The 17,292-nt window shown below is 39.3% G+C and overlaps 1 protein-coding gene across 1 annotated transcript in view; it reads right to left on the reverse strand.

Moving 5' to 3' along the window:
* The window catches only part of MCF2L2 (MCF.2 cell line derived transforming sequence-like 2), a 141,175-nt gene that overhangs the window by 77,995 nt on the left and 45,888 nt on the right, over positions 1-17,292 (reverse strand). The window contains exons 10-15 of the mRNA XM_065639965.1: positions 16,928-17,047; positions 15,441-15,632; positions 14,434-14,625; positions 13,850-14,027; positions 3,617-3,720; positions 1,145-1,233 (exon numbers count right to left, since the gene is read on the reverse strand). Of these exons, the coding sequence (XP_065496037.1) occupies positions 1,145-1,233; positions 3,617-3,720; positions 13,850-14,027; positions 14,434-14,625; positions 15,441-15,632; positions 16,928-17,047 (875 nt within the window). The remainder of the gene's footprint in view (positions 1-1,144; positions 1,234-3,616; positions 3,721-13,849; positions 14,028-14,433; positions 14,626-15,440; positions 15,633-16,927; positions 17,048-17,292) is intronic.

The raw sequence follows: 17,292 nt of genomic DNA on the forward strand, positions 1-17,292 counted from the left end.
CAATTGTTTTGTAAAACTTGTTTTGAATAAACAGACTTATTTCTTTTTAAAAAAAACCAAAACAACACAACAATGGTGGTAAATATCTCTTGTTGCTTTGTTTGTAACTGATGGGCTCAGCTCTGATGCTTTTAATTGCTATTCTGAGTCCCCTCTTAAGGACTTCAACGTGCTGCCCCCCTCCCCTCCTTCCTTTCTGTTCTACTTTGAACCAAACCTTTTGTGGAACAAAAAGCGATATTGGTGTTCCAAAGAAGGGAGACAGTTCAAAAATGTGTTGACCAAACTTCTAGGTCTAAAGTTGTTTGAATCTGCCAAATATTAGAAGCTTAACCTGCTGTTAATATATTAACTTACAAATGTGTATGTTCTCTTTAGGCAATCATTCCCCAAGAGACGTGTATCTATCTAAATAAGTTCTATTTCAGATCACACTTTGCACCTTTTGAAAACCAGCTGATGGAGACCAGTCATAGTATAAGTATAAATTACCTAAATCATACTGAAAAAGGGAACAAAGGAAATGAAGTCCGTGAGGACTGTGGAGTTTGGCTTGTTGCAGGGTGGGTTTTGTTGTGTGGTGGGTTGGTTTTTGGTTTTGTTTTTAGTTGCTCACTTTGGCCTAGAAGCAATGCAGCTCAACTAAATTTAACTGGGCTTGCTTGGTACTTTTTGTTAAACTAAATGGCTTAAGTATTTGGTGGTTTAGAGTACATCATTAATAATATCTTTCTCAAGACTTTGCAGAAAGGGAGAAAAGGTAAGTGCATTTACAAAACCAGAAGCTTCTCAGAGGTATATAATCAAATATCAATATCCTGAACACAATGCAATGACCTTTAACGCTGCTTTTTTCCTAAATATGTGCAAGGCTTATTCTAATGACTTATTTTTTCATGTCATGTAACTAATGCTTCTAAGAAAAAAATTGCAAAGAAAACCCCAAGCCCCCAACTCAAAGCAAAAGATAAATCTTGCTTGCTTTCCAGCTGATAGACTCTGTATACATGCATGGCTATGAGCATTTCAGTGACTTGATTATATCTAATTATTTATTAATCTTAGTGAACTTCAAAGAAGTCATAGAGACTGTACGGTAAATGCAGTTATTTGCATTTTAGAACAAAAACGTGTGCAGCCTTACCTCCTCCTTGTTGACAAGTTCTCATCGCTTTCACTCATCACCAGGACTCTGCTAGATCCTCCTTGACTAGCTTCATGCATCACTTCAATCTGAATAAAAAGGACACATTACAAGTGAAAATATTAATTACTGATGCTTTTATTTAGAGAACTTTACTCTTTAAAAGAGTAAAAAACCCAATCTTAGTCTAGAAATCACTGGACAAGGTAAAATAATTGAATTCTAGATGAGCAGGTAATAAATCAAGAATACCTCCTCTATATTTTTCTGCTTCCATGCTCAGTAGTGGCATGAGGGGCATTCCTGACTCCAGGCAAAGTCTCTTATGTTCTTCCACTACAGCAGGTGAATTACCTCCTTATATAGATAATTAGAGGTGTAACAGTCTGTTCCTTAGACTCTGAAATACGTCTTTTGTTTCTTGCCTGAACCCAACCCAAAGACTTCACCTTTTCAGAGTTCTTTGCACAGTGTCATATGGAGAAGTCCAGGGCATCTATCTTGTGCAAAGTCTGTCCCCAGGTTGAAATGAACTGGGGATTTTTACATAATATTATTATAAACATTAACCTACTTCCTTGTCCAGTCTTGCAGAGTTGGATCATTTCAAGTGTGCTCTGGGCCAGTTTTAAGCAGGCTTTTCCTCCTTTTGCCTGCAGCTTTAAAAGTGGGACTTGGGCTTACTCAAAGGCACTCTCTTAAATTCAGTAAAACAACTCAGCTGCTGAGTTTGCAGTCAATCCAACCCAATATCTAAACTCCAGTAAAGTCTTCAAGTTCCTGAGCACTTTCATTTCTAAGGGCTGATTCTGGGGGAAAAAAAAGCCGTGGTCTGTCTTGTATTCTATATAGCTAAATTATTTAGCTGGTTGGTGATGATGATGAAATCCATTCATCAGCTATCCTCACCCAAACTATTATCAGAACAGATAAAATACAAACAAATTTTATAGCTGCAATGGGAGGGAAGGAGAGTAAGCATAATTTGCACTGTAGTTTTCGAAAGTAGATTTAAGAATGAATGTATGTTTTTGTAAAGCCTGTAGCATGTTGTTGCATATATCTAACTGTGGGACAAACGCAACTGGTTACCTGCATTACTGGTGAGAATACCTCTCTCACATACTACCCAACTGCTTTTCTTATGTTATATATATCAATATAGATTAGTTGTATTATTTCCCTCAATACAGTTGGGGCCCTCTCATTTTTTTTCTTTCTCCAAACATACCTTAAATTGCATGTTTTATCATTCTAACAATATGCTGACCTAAAGAACTAATAATATGAATCTTTATGCAGGGAAGATGCAAGAAAATTATGACAAAGGGATGTTATTATTTAAAATGTTGTGAGCGAGTGGCACTCTGTGTTTTGATTTTTGTCATGGTAAATTTGTAAGTGAAGTGGATGTTGGCAAAGCTCCAAAACATTTGTACACAGACCATTCAGAATACAACTTCAGTGGTACTCTTCCTGTTTCATTCACAGGTATATTTACATGGTTTAAACCAAACATTTTCAATAAGATGAATGAGGCATTCCTTGAATTCGATAAGAAAAATGAAGTCTGGCCTCTGAAAAAGGCTGCTTCAGCTAGCTTGGGCAAATGAAAAGTTTCAGGATGCAGCTGCACTTCATCTGAGTTAAAAGAATTGCAGATGAATGAAGTTTCTGGATCCTTCTGTTTCCAGTCTTAAAATACGCAAGGAAGGCCAAACAGCTGTCTCAAGAGCTCATTATCGCAGAGAGTCTCCACAGCTCAAACAGAAGGCTCTCTGCTGTAAGGGCAGGGCTCTGAAATGCTGTAGGGCTTGGGAACAGGGAGGAAAGGATAAGGATGTCCAAACAGCGCTGAACAGAATCTTGCTGCAGGAACAAGAATGCGACAAATGTCATCATAGAGACAAAAAAGCAAAATACATTTTCCTGAAGGTTATTTGCCTATGCAGCAACAGGTAACAGTGGAGTTTTTCTTTGGTTGGTTTAAGTATTAAAATGTCTAGTCTTTTCTCCTTTGTGTAGAAACTACCCCTAGAAAATATTTAAATGAGAAAAAATATATAACTTTGTAAAATTCTGATCATAACACAACTTCAGAGGGGCTGGAATAAGATTCCAGTTTTAGAAACAAAATAGTTCATATCCTATAAGGGAGGATGGGCACTTTGGATGCACCTTAATGTATTATTGTTGGACATTCCCTCCATGTTTCCCCTTTCATCCTCTGCAAGTGGTTTCTACTTTAGTGTAACTTGGTTTTCCATGTACTTGAGTATAAATCTTTTTTAACACTGTCATCTGAGTAACTTCCAAACTGCAACATGAAGTGTAAAAACAAAATGCTTACCAGAGAATTACCTTGTAAATGTTCAATTTTTTTAATTCCAAGTATAAATACATAAATCTGCATTTATATTGTTCTGAGTTCTCTCACAATATGGGATGTCCCCAAAACATAGATATTCCTACCTTAATTCCACCTTTAGTCTTCTTAATGTTTTTCTTTTTTGATAACTCTACTTCAGAAATGGACTTTGGAGGGCAGGAAATTTCTGTGGACCTCCTGTTGGTAGCTGAAGGAGTCAAAAAGAAAGTAACATTAGAAAATGTGTGCTAAAAGTCGAAATCCTACTTCCTAATGAAAGCGATGAGCAAAGATCCTGTCATGCCAGCAGTAACTGAGACCTGGCTTAGAGAACTGAGCTGTGGCTGGAGCGGTGAAGGACCAGCTGGTGCACGGGATGGGTGACAGTGTTTGGTGCTCAGCTCTAGGCTTTGGCTTGGTTTCTGATTTGGCTTGGGTTCCTCCCTGGCCATCATCTTTAGGGTAGCACAGGTGAATGTCAGCCAGCTGTATCAACAGCTGGGTCATTGTCACTTGCATAGTTTTTCAGCTCAGGTGGTGGTACCTGTGTGGGATCCCAAATAAAGGAAATTTTGGTTCTGGTAATGGTTTGCTTATATCGGATTATAAAGGATTGTTCCCTGTTAGGTTTCAGCACATGAACAAGTCTCAAAGGAGTAATCATACAGGTGTTCAGCAAGTCACTGTGACCGTATGTGTAATGACAGTGAATCCAATGAAATTATTTCAGAATATACTCTATCACGTCAGGTTTTTTGGTCCTTGCAGGCTCTGTAAACCACAGCTGACAGCTAGTTGTCTAATAATACTAGAAAATCATCTGTAACAACATAACCACTTATCCTGAGACTGCTGTCCAAAGCAAGGGTTTAGAATGAACTCTGAAAAGGGAGAATCATATATTTAGCTTGAGTAGAAAATAATCTGTTACAGTTTGTATCTTTGTTTTAAACTGGTAATGAGTTCACAGTGCATGTTGTGTAAGTACAAGGCAAACAGGGCTCTCCTTAATTGCTGAACTGATACAGGCAGCCATGTGTGTCGTGGTAAAAACAAATATGAATACCAGGTGAAATGATGAAAGAATCTGGGTCAGGCAACAAAGAACAAAATTGTTGTGATTCTGAGATGAAGTCCCTTTTGGTTTTATGCTGGGAAAACTTTCAAATTAAACAAGAACCTTTCCAAAAATAAAAGGTGGTGTTTTCAAATGCATCTGGTAATATTCTGTTTAAGATGCTTTCCCAAGTTTAATGTTTTGCAGCGTTGAGTGTCTTGGTGGTCACTTTCTTCTTCTGTGGGTGAAACTGAGAATTGTGATAGAAAAGATGCAGATGTCTTTGAATGAAGACATAGTATCAAAAGATTCATGTAGGAGAGGACTGAAGATGACTTTTTTTTTTTTAAAGAAATACATTAACAAATTTTCAAATGCCTTTGTCATTAAATTCTTCTTTGAATGTAGTTTAAAAAAAAAAAGCATAGAAAGACCCAAATTATATGCAGTTAAAAAGACAACGTACAAGTTTCATAGACAATAGAATAACACTTCTTCTACCCTCTATCTCTTCAACTGCCTGATCATGCAGCTGGGAAGAGAATTAATTAAAGCAGCTTCTCTCCAGGTCTTTCCTAAATTGTCCTGGTTTTATCCAATGCTGAATGACATGAAGACTTGGCAATGCCCACTTCATGCCTATTACTTCCTCACAATTACTCTATATTAGAAAGTTTCTTCAACAGAACAGCAAAGTCTGGCAGCCACCAGCAGCTATAATCCACCAGCAGAAGATTCTTGTGGTTCCCAGGACTGAGCTGAAATGCAAATGTTGACTCTAGTTGGTTCTTCCATCACTCTCTTTCAGAATATACAGCAGGGGCTTTGTTTTGATTTTTAAGCACTACTTTCAACAGATGCCTTTTTCCCATCCCAAAGAAAGCTTTCCGTAAAGTAGTAATTGTTCTCTCAAAGGTATTGTTATTTCACCCAAAAAATGGTGTACTGATATTTTGAAACCCAGGGGTGAGAGGAGGGGAAGCAAAATGCAGCAAATATAAGCTATTTGTCTGTATTGTCAAAGTGCTTCCTACCTTTCTAATCTGCAGGGAGGATGATTTCTGCCATTGGCAAAATGAGAATACCAACCTTCATCAACTATTCGATAAATTTTCAAACAGGCATTTAATGTTTTTCCCCATGAATCCCTGAGTAAATTGGTTACAAGCATCAGCAAATTCACTCTTTTCCATACTAATGCATCCTGAAGATTCTGTTTAGCCTTAAATTTTCATCTGTTGTAATCTTAATGAGACACAGGCTGTGATCATGCCTATTGCACTGAAAAGTATTCTCTCCTGGAGCTTCTCCCAACTATATCCTATTGATACCTGGAAAAATCAGCATTAAAAAAAAAAAAAAATCTAAGATTTGATCACAAAAATCTGGATTCAATTAAAGAAAACAAAGATATTGTTTCATATTCTTCCCCACACACCAGGCAGTCCTGAATACCTCAGAAATGCTGCCAATGTCCACTTACCGTATCTAAATCTGAGTTCAATCCATTCGATTGCTCTACAAAGCTAATGCCCAAGCTTTATTTATACGGGATGTGTTATTAAAAGAAATGGAAGCCAATGAGATAACTTTAGGAAACATGAGAACTTATGCTGAAGAATGGCATCGTCAGCAATACCAAGTTCTTTGACCTATTCATTAATCAGAAAACTTTCTAGCTTGAAGGAATGGTTGATTCTGGTATGAAAATCATGGCTGAAATCAGCCATCAGAAAACGTGGAAATCAGTTATTACTTCGATGTCTGGATCACAGCTCACAAACCCAGGCAGCTGCAGGCGATCCAGGAAAGAGAGCATTGGGCAGTTTAAATGAAAGATGATGCATCCACAGTGGTGGATCACTCTGATCCAGCAAATTGCTCTGTTTACTGGCTTAGTCTTGGCTTCATGAATATGACATTTCAGAAAGAAGGGGGCAGGTACAAGATAAGGAAACAGTCCAATCCAACTGCTTACATTTCAAGGGAGAATTTGATTCAGATTGAAACAGTGAACTTTCCCCAACCAATTGACCCAGAAATGAATCGAAAAGAGGAAGCAACCTGTTTGCGGTTGTGCTCCAGAGCATTTTTGAGTTAGTGACTGGCCCATATTCAGAGACTGCTGCATGTGACTATGTTTAAGTAGTTTCTGGAGTCATTTAGAAAGAAACAGCCCAAATACCTACCAATTATTATTGCACTAATTACTGTGGAACTGGAAATATTTTATAAGGGAAATTCTTGCATAAAATTCACTACAGGTGGCTGTTTCAAGGTCATTACCGTGCTGCTGAGGAAGCTGGAAGTGGTGGTGTTTGCCTACTGAAAGAACAAAGGCACAGGAACAAAGGAAAACTATAGCTATCTGTAAATAATCTAAGGTCTGCATAGTTTCAAGGTTGTTTTCATCCTATTGTTTCACAGTACTCCCCTGGATAAAGAGTAATGAAGATTTAATTTTGAACTCGTTACCATTTTTAATTCCTTGATGCTGCTGTTAAAGCCAATATTGTTAAAGGGCATTGTATGCAGAGGTAAACTTATTGCACAGATCTATATAATACAGTAAAGCAGGGTTTGGGTCCATCACTTGCATTCAGCTGGGGCATCACTGTGCTTCTCCCATGGGGCATTAGTAGTGCTTACTAATTTTTTATTAAGAAATTGCATGATAAATATGGAATTACTGTTTTATTACCTAGCCTAGAGCAAGTGGTAATGTGGGCTGTACTGTCCCTAAAGCTGCTAGGAAAGGGCATAGACTCATGTGCTCAATGTTTCCTTGCAGTCTCTCTGCCACTCCAGGACTGAACTGTACTCAGTGAGGACAACTGGCAGTGCTGCTTGTGAGGAAAGGCTGTAGTTTCACCCATTTGCCCACTGCGCTCCTGCACGGCAGGGTACAGGCACCATCTCTCAGGGAGGTTACATTGCACAAAGAGGCACAAACAGAACTGTGTGCAGCTCCCAGGTGCTCAGACACAGCCAGATTAGTGCCTCTGGGTAAGTGGCCTCAAGTTTGCTCCTGCTGGAGCAAATGTAACTCATGGGCTAGCAAGAGAGATGACCCTGTAGTCAAAGGCTATGTCACACACCCGGCACTTGCAAGACATTCAAAGTCCCCCCGGTAAGTATCATACCATGCTTTACGTTCAGCTCATGTGAATTTCCCAACCACATGCTTCCCCATCTGCTCTGTGGGAAGAGTTTGTGGATTTTCACTAACCACCTACAGCAGAATCAAAGCCCCTTGGCAAGAACAGGCATGGGAATGACTAGCCAGCTAAACTGCTTATTTGGGCTTGCAGCTTATGCTGTCCCACAGGAACATGACTTCGAAGATAATTAATTACTTAATAGTGGTTTTGAATGCTGATGATGACAAATCAGCATGCTTAGGCAGCTAAAGAAATACCAAAGCATCTAAGGTTTATCATTCAGTGATTTAATACAGAAAGTCCTTTCCATCCTTAGGCAATATAATCTACACTTTTTTGCTCTAACAAAATTGCTGTCAAACCCCATGAGAATCTGCCCATATAAGAAGCATAGAATGAGGCCCCTGTATGTGCAATATTATTCTGCAAGGAGACACACTACTTGGTTTCCTCAGACTTGCCCAAGTGTGATAGCAGCCCTACAGCTGCAAAATTGAAAGCATCTTTTCCTTTACTTCATTTAGAGAAATATCTTGAACTATAGAAACTGGTGGTTTCTCAAAACCATTAATGAAAATCAAATGCACCATCTTTTCTGTGTCTTCTAATCTCTCTGCAGCCTCACTTTTCCTGCACACATCCCCAGACTCTTGCAAGACACTCTTCTTTTATCCTCTACCCAGATGTTATTAGTTAGTGAGTGTTACACATTAGTGACTATGAGGAATGCTGGAATAGATCCAATGAGCAGTCATACACATTTAACTGAGATGGAACCAGTTTCAATTTTATTATTTAAAGAACTGAAAAGGCTCCAGCTGTGTTCCCCCATATGAATTTCATGTTCTAAGTTGGCCTTCTGAGATGCTTGTAGGGGGGAGTCATGGATTTTGTGTGTGCAATGTGCTGTTAAACATGTTATTTGCTTAATGAGCTCAGAGGAATTTTGACATCTCTGCTCCTGTATTTCACATCCATGTTGCACACAAAGAAATCCCTGGGTGAATATTTTATAGCATTCAGAAGACAGGAGATGCCAGGAGCAAAGCTACATGTGCAACCCTAATTTTGCCTCTTTCCTGCTAGGCATCTTGGCCCACCCCCCTTGAAGAATCCTTGCCTCATTCAGCACATGGAATCAAAACTGCTTAATTAATGAGCAGTTATTCACTATTTTGGTTTATCTGTACTTCCTAGTGAGGGCCCAGAGCCTTACTGTCCATATGCTATTCCAATCCCTGATCTGAAAATAATTGTCTTTTTTTCTAATAGTAATTTTCACAATTCAAGTGCTTCATAAATATTTACTGAGCTGTTTTCACAACACTTCTCAGAGGTTAACAGGCTCTTATCAACCACACTGAGATCTCCAAGTTCCATAGATAAAGATCAAAAGAGAATACACTACTTTGGGAGAGTAACTTGACATTTTTAGAAGTGAATTTTCAGGTTACTGTGTATAATATGCCACTTCACATGTTCAAGAGCACATGCCCTGCCCAGCAATTCTGATTTCAGTCTTTCACTGTTTCTTTCAGTGTAGATTACTTTATGTAGTTGCCCAAGTTATTAAAAATAAAACTCCCCAAATTGCACTAAGTTGGATCACATTAACACCCACATGTTTTTTTGAACAGGGTTGAAAGCTTTACACCTACTGCACCAGCTTCTCTTTCCCATGTCAGCAGCAGTAAAAGCAGCAGTAGGTGGCCACAGTTTCAGGGCTGAGTCCGGAACAGTTAAACCCATCTGAACTGGTACTGTTCCTCCCAACTTCTGGCCACACACTTCTCCCTTTTTGTTAGCACTGCTGTACATGGAACTGGATGACGAGGAGCTGAACAAGCAGAAACAAAACAAAAAAACCCCACAGCGGCAGTTTTCAGTTCCCTCCTTTGTTCTCACTAGTTAAGTGGCCATAAGTACTGAGGGGGAAGCAGAGTCCCAAGCACGCTGCTGTGCTGGGCAAAGAGGAGACAGGAAAGGGAGATGGTCACAGCGCTGCAATAAGGGCTTAAGCTGCTGCAAGATCACGCTGTAAGGAAACACACAGCGCAGGGGATAAGAAACATATTTCATCTCTGACTCCCAAAGATTTTTGCTGACAACAAAGGAAATGAGACTATAGGAGCCAAAATGTTGCAAGTTCATACATAATGAACATGTATGAACTGAGTTTGGTTTTTTTTGCAAGTGCTTATAATTCTGCCAAATCTGGACACTTTAGGAAGCGACAAAACTATTTTGTACTGTCACGTTCCAGCTCTCACCACAAAGGTAACTAAAAGACAATTTTCCTAGGCTTGTTCACTGGGGCGACCAAACCATTTTTTACTGAAGTTTTCCAAGAAAGTGTCAGGCTGAAGAAGATAGCCTTTGGGGAAGTTTCACGTCAAAGAGTTAGAGTTTGGGAGAATTACAAGCAAATTAAAACAGAGAAATGCTACAGTCATCCCTAATAACTTATATTATCCTTTACAGCTCTGTGGCTTATCCCACTATGCTTGACAGCCCATAGGGAATACCAGCCTGTGTGGTTTGACTTTGTGGACCTATCCCAATTCACTCCAGCTAAGGAGTTCTGTACAGAAACACAGTCCACAAATATGTAGTAAAATAATCAAAAATGATGCCCTCAGAAGTGAACTAGAGCAAGGGAATTTCTCCATCAAGTGCCACTTCTTTCCTCCTGACACATATAGGGACAAGTTTAGCCTTTAGCAGTATTCAAACAGCTTCCATTGGGCATGAATGGAGTTCTCCTTGAAATAAGGAGTCATATACACTACTTATATATTTTTAAGGCATTTATTATAAAAGGGTCAGCAAAGGGTTTTCTGCGTTTTCTGGGTTGATCTGTGAATGATATTTAAGCAGATTCCCACAGCTAAAATGTGCACCAAGTTCAGCTGGCATAGACTTTAGAGCATCATGATAATTCCAGTACTAATATTTCAATGTTGAACAGGCCTGTCCCTGGGAAATTTACAAGATCATCTGCGAAACCAAAAGCTTCATGCAAAAATGGGATGAATTTAAAATTTTGCTTCAGAATTTCCAGAGCCACAGAAAAGCATTGGGTGAGGGTGAGTTTACAGCACAGCTCTGAGCTGCCCTTCTGGTTCTTCACTAGGCTAAGATTTTGCAAAGAGTCACCAGAGACCGTAAGGACATAGACACAAGAAAATGTCACAGTCATTTCCCTGATAGAAATCTGTCGTTTCTGTCATACACGGTATCAGCTCTACCTGTATGCACCTATGTAGTGTCCATGTAAAATGAAGAGTTTCAGTTACAATAATGGAGTATTCCATGCCTGGGCCTTTGCATCTGTTAAGATTTTTCCATTAGCACCCTGAACTGGATTGAATTTTCCCTACCACTCCTTGTTAGGGAAATGGAGAGTCAGCAAGTAAAAACAAAACACAACAAAATCTATTCTAGAATGAACGTAACTTTTCTTCCTGTCGCAGCCAGCCATTGCAATGCTGCCATGGTATTGTTACATCTGCTGCCTGGGGACAAAAGCCTTTCTTTCTGTTCTTCTATTTCTGTTGACTACATTTTTTTGCCTTTGCCTGCCTTTGTATTTACACAGCCTAGGAACACGGTATTTTCCTGGTGTCATATTCTATTTTGCAAGCTTTTAGAAATATTCAGGTATGTCCTGGATAACAAATAACAGTGAGTTACAATATCTGTTTCAAGAAGGTGCTCTTAGCCTCTTTAATTTTTCCAAGATGGTGCTCAATAAATTCTCCCCATAAATAAATGCTGATTCTGCACTGATCCTGTGAATGTGAAGAAAGGGCACAGAGGAATGTCCTAGAGAGGGTAGCTTCAAGAAGAACAGAATTTCACAGCCTCATTTTCAAGGCTTGGAATAGGACTCAGTGTCCCCGTTTCTATTCTCAGCCACATTTCAGACGCAGACTGTGAAGCCCCTTGGTGAATCACTCAGTTTATTTGTGCTTCAGATTTTTTTTTCTGAAAAAAGAGGTTGACATACTTACCAGTACTTGCTAAGTGCCTGAGCATTCTGAGGGAAAGGGCACTCAGGAAATTCAAAGTATAACTCTTTGTAGTGGACAATTGGATAATACCCAAAGGATGACATTATGCATTTTATGTAAATATACATCAGTTAAAATAACTGGGTTTGAGCCCCAGGATAAGCTGTAGATAGCCAGGGACTCCTGTTTCTTTGTACAGAGGTGCTCTAGGTCAATCATCTTTAGGCACAAAGAATCTGAATGAGATGCTATGGTCTACTTATCAATGTCTGAACAGGGCTGGGTCACACTTTGCATCTCCTCAGAGAACTCAAGTAACATTTTAAAATAGATTTCCTCTACCTGTTAATTTGCAACAGGACATCAGAGGCTAATCTTTGTCACACAGTTATCCTGTATGATGTAACACTGAACTGCAGTGCAAGGGTCAGAGCAATGGAACATCTCATGGTTTTCTGTGAAAGAGCTGACAGTATTGGATTGGCAGCATGAACAAGAATCAAAACCTAAAGCATTGTTATTTATATACTACTGACTATTTTTTAAAGTTAAATTTTGAAAAATCTGCAAATGCTCTAAAATGACAAGAAAGAGGTTCAAGAAACCCAAACACAGAGACCGCATGCATGAACTGAAATGCAAGACTAGCTCTTAGCCTGAAGATGCAGTTTCACAGTAGGTGAAAGCAACTCTGAAACTGTACTACTACTAACAAGGACTAACTAGTTCTGACCTGACCCCATAGCCTCATTTCTCTGCAGCTTCCTTTGCTTCAGGACTAGTGGCCATGCAGTGAATAATGTGATCAACTTTGAAGATAGTGCTGCTTTGAGCAGGTGATCAGGCTATGTCACCTCCAGAGCTCCCCATATTTTTCTAACTCATGCAATGGAAAATTAAGTACTACATTTTTGCAGTCAGTTCATTGAGTTTTCAAGGTAAATCACAACTTGTACAGCTGACTGACTGCCAACAACAGTGGAAGAGGGGAACACATTGCTGGAGGATGTATGGGTAGCAGAGCAGGACCTCTTCAAAGGCATTGTGGTCTCAGCTTGCCTTAAGCCAATAATGAAGCTGAAACTTGAGGTAGCAACTGTATGTTAAGAACACAGCTGGCATGTTTTTTGGGGGGGGAAAAAAAAGCACAGATGTTAAATTGGCATGGTAACTGGAAGAAGATGGTCTTCCATGGCAAGAAAGGATGAGTGTTGGGGAGCAGAGAAGAGCAACAGGGACATTTGTGTGACCTCGTTATAGTATGCCTAGAAATCAAAATGGTCAGGCTACTGCTCATCTAATCTTCCTGTTTAGAAAGCAAAGTTTATTGCATACTCTTCATACAAATTAGTTTTTTCAAGGCTTTTTACAAAAGGTTCCCCTTTTAAAAAGCCGTAAGGTTCCATCTTTTACTTTCTTATAACCATTTCTGCTGAAAAGGGGCAAACCCTTCTTGCTACCAAGTACAGGGCAGCTGGTCTCCAAGATTAGCTTTCCCCATGGTCTTTTTGCAGAAAATAGCTAACTTGGTTAATGGCACATGCTAACCTCAAATCAGGAACTTTCAGTAGATTCCAAACAGAAGCAATGTTCAATGTTTATAGTTGGTAGAGGATGACACTAGCAAGTGAATGAAGTTATGTAGAGGGAAAAAACCAAAAATTGCACAAATTAGTCAGAGTCGCTAATGAGCCCTTCACCTTTGCAAGTATCTGACTGAAACTTGAGGAATTGTGACCCTTTAAAAGGCAAATATTCACATTACAGTATATGCAATGTAAAAGAGGTTCTCATGCTTACTTTGCATACTTGCAGTGACTAGCCTGGTTTGGGTTTTCAAGAATTAGCAATATAAGAGATACTGACAAACAGTATGTAAATGTACACTGTAAATTAGACCTAGGAAGAGAAGCCTGATTTTTTTTTTTAATTCACCCTTGTTTGTATGTTTGCAGTGAGAGACATTTCACGTTTGTTTTTAACAGCTGAGCCTGCAAGGCTGACACTGAACATCAAATGCAAGTCTTCATTCTGATAACAAAAATTAAATATGCCCACATGGACTAAACATTGGCATGTATTTGAAAGCAGCTGTGTATGGCCTACCTACTCCTGCTGGTCTGGTAATCTTTGGTGATGCTCGCTTTGGGGAAGATTCAGGATGTGGGGCAACAGGTTGTACTGGCCGGGTCTGTTTGGCTGCCAGCTTCTTCAGACTTACTTGCCTCTTGTCAAACATTTCTTGTACATCTTCTAGTTTTTGTAGAATTCTTTGGGCATTGGCCTAGGCAAAAAACAGGTAAACAATAGATGGTTGTCAGTGCTGGACTGAGCAAGTTAAGAAAGGAATTATGTTACCCAGACTCAGACTAGAACTGAAGATCACACTGTGCCGCAGTTTAATGCAGCCCAGCCCATGCACTCTGCACAGATCTCAGTTTCACTGAGTAGGACATGGTGACTCATGCAGTCTTTCTAGCACTACTCTGAAGATAATCACATACATTTTCCACAACTACTCATCTGAGTAAAACTTATTGCCCCCAAGTGCTCGCCTCTGTGCCCTTTTGGTGTGGGGAAAGAGGCATATTTGAGCAGACTCAAATATGTAGCCCAGTATACTCTCATGCACCAGGCAATTGGTAATTTTGAAATTCTAAGTGAGTGCATGGATATCTGAGGGGTTTTACCTTTATTTCAGGGGTGAGGATCAAGTCAAACTGATTGTAGAACTCCTTCGGGTTAGAGAGCTGGTGCTCCTTAGCTGTTACCAGGAACTTCTCAATTTCAACAAGTGCAGTTTCAGCTCCCTCTTGTGACTGGCACTTGTCCACTGCTTGGGAAGCCAAGAGGTAGATTCCAGCTTCGCACCACTGGCTTGCCTTTAAAGAAAAATGGGACAAGAAGGACTCCATCATCACTGACAGGCCATGCTGTGAAGTGTTGCTTCTACTCTGTGAAATACGGATTTGACCTAACATGCCACTAAAGGGAATGAATGTCACTTCATAGCACCCAGCAGTTCCAGGCCACAAGTCACCCCATCTAGACGTGTAAAACAACAGCAAGTTCAGTTCAGCTCTCATGGGATAGATAGTCCAGTAACATGTAAAATAATAATATTCTGAGCAAAGAGGAGAAGTGTTACTGTGGTTGCTGCAAATCGAGTCTGTCAGCTGTACTACCCTATTTTGATGTTCAATCGCACATTTATCCAAAACCAAAAATGAATATTTGAACCATATCAAGACTCCCAAAAACGTCTTAGGCCTATAAAACTCAGTTAAAAATACTCCAAAGCAGGTTTTTACTGTAAAATTTTGGTAGTTCCTGTTTCAGATGAGGCTGGAATAGCATGCCAACATTCTCAAAGCATTTAGCTTGCTTTGCTAGCTAGAGAAAGTGAAAACGACTGAACAAGCAGTAAACTGTTAATTTTTAAACACTGGAATACATTTGGTTCTCCTTTCAAATTTAAGCCTAGATCATTTTTTTCTTAGTTTTATTGCCTATTTTTCATCATTTTAAGACCATAATTATGGGAAGCTACTGCTCCGATTTTTATAGTAACAGTTTCCAAATTAAATGGAGAAAGAAGAAATAAATACTTTTTCTCTTCATCCAAATTACCTTAGCTTATAACAACATTCATTTTCAGTAGAACCTTACCATGGCTGTTATGAGAAGGTTCACTCACCTTATCTAACTGCTTATGCAGCTCAAGAGACTTTCCCAAAATATCGTACTTTTTCTTGGTCTCATTGGTAAAGTCATCACAAATACGCCTGAGTTCAACACACTTTGGTCTAATGGAGTCAACTGCATAATGGTTATTTTGGATGAGCTGTTCTCCATGGAGAGCTAGAGACTGGGCTTTCTCCAAAGGTTCCTGTGAAGTTAAGGAGAAAAAATCCAATGTTAGATCTTAAAATGACATACATAATAAAGACAACTAATCTCTGTAATCCTTGCTGTAGCCTGGAAGTAAAGGTTTGGGGTATTAACCTACCTAATGTGTTGTACTTTATATTTACATTGAAGACCAGCTTTGCTGCCAGTGAGTATATTGAAACACAAGAGGTTCCGTCTGAACTCCAGGAAACATTTTTTTACTGTGAGTGTGACCCAGCACTGGAACAGGTTGCCCAGAGAGGTTGCAGAGTCTCCCTCCTTGATGATATTAAAAAGCTGTCTGGACAAGCTGCCCTCCTGGGCAACCTGCTGCAGGTGGCCCTGCTTGAGTAGAGGCATTGAAGAAAACAACCTCCAAAGACCCCTCCCAGCCTTTATCGTTTTGTGGTAACTGTGATTCTGTGAGTCTTATGCTGCCTTCTTTCTCACATGCAGGGGACATTAAACACAAGCTTTGTTTCCCTGCAAAGTTCCCAATAATCGAAATACCTATATTTTTTCACTCACTAATTTCCAGACTTATAATGCTTTAGTTTATTTTTGATTCCAAGATATATTTTGGAAAACTTTTCAGATCCTACTGACATAAGCTTAGTCACAATAGGCTGAAATTAGAGGTGGCTAACAGGAATAGAGCAAACCTCAATACCTTATGGGATGTGGTCAATGGAAGGAAAATGCATGCTACTATAACTTTTATTCCTTTAGGCTTCTGCAGCACAACTGATCAAAAGATCACAATATTTCCCAATCTTAATCCTATTCTTAAGAAAGATCAGCTTTTCCATTTGTTCACGTGCATCCTCCTCTGATTCAACTTACTCCTTTGTTCAATGCTTTCTAATAATACAAAATAGGACATAAATCACAGCTGACCAGCTGATGGAATTACAAAGTGTAAATGTCTGGAAAAGAAGGGTGTTTACTGGAAAGCATGGGTGTTCCTCAAAATGCTAGGAGTGTGAATAGAATGGTCTTACAAGGTATCCGGCCAAGGTAACCTGTTAAGTATTCTGAGCTTCTCAGATTCCAAAGATGGACCTAGCCTTTTCTGGTTTGAAATACCAATTTTTTAACTGGATTCTAGCATTTCAAGTAACAAACTAGAACCACTGAGTCTGAACCACACTGGCTTCTGATAATTAGAATATGAGTTTTACAACTTAAAATCATGACTTATGAAAAGAGAATACATGTGATGTAAGGACAGTGACAGAGAAGTGTCTAGAAGATCATATCTATAGCTGCTAGAGTACTATATTGAGTGCAAACCTGTCCTTTCTCTTCCAGTTGTTTCTGTTCCCTTAGGAGGTGTTCCACTCGAGTCACACTGTCTCCAATGTCAGCAAAACATGCTTGTGCTTCAATGAGATTATCCAATGTCAGTTTTACCTAAAAAGAAGCAACAACAAAAACATAAAACAACAGCAACAACAAAAAAACCACACACCACAACCACCACCACCACAAAAGACCACGCAAAATGCCATCACAAGATACTAAGAAATTATAACAAACCTGTGGCCTCTAAACATTCACCTACATATTTTAGAAGAGTCTGCATCTCAGGATAAGTCTTTCGGTTCATTCCAAAATGGAAAAGCCAAGGAACAAGGCAACAATCAACTATTCTTCAA

The sequence above is a fragment of the Caloenas nicobarica genome, chromosome 8 (genome assembly GCF_036013445.1).
Source record: "Caloenas nicobarica isolate bCalNic1 chromosome 8, bCalNic1.hap1, whole genome shotgun sequence".
In the NCBI taxonomy this organism is placed as follows: domain Eukaryota; kingdom Metazoa; phylum Chordata; class Aves; order Columbiformes; family Columbidae; genus Caloenas; species Caloenas nicobarica.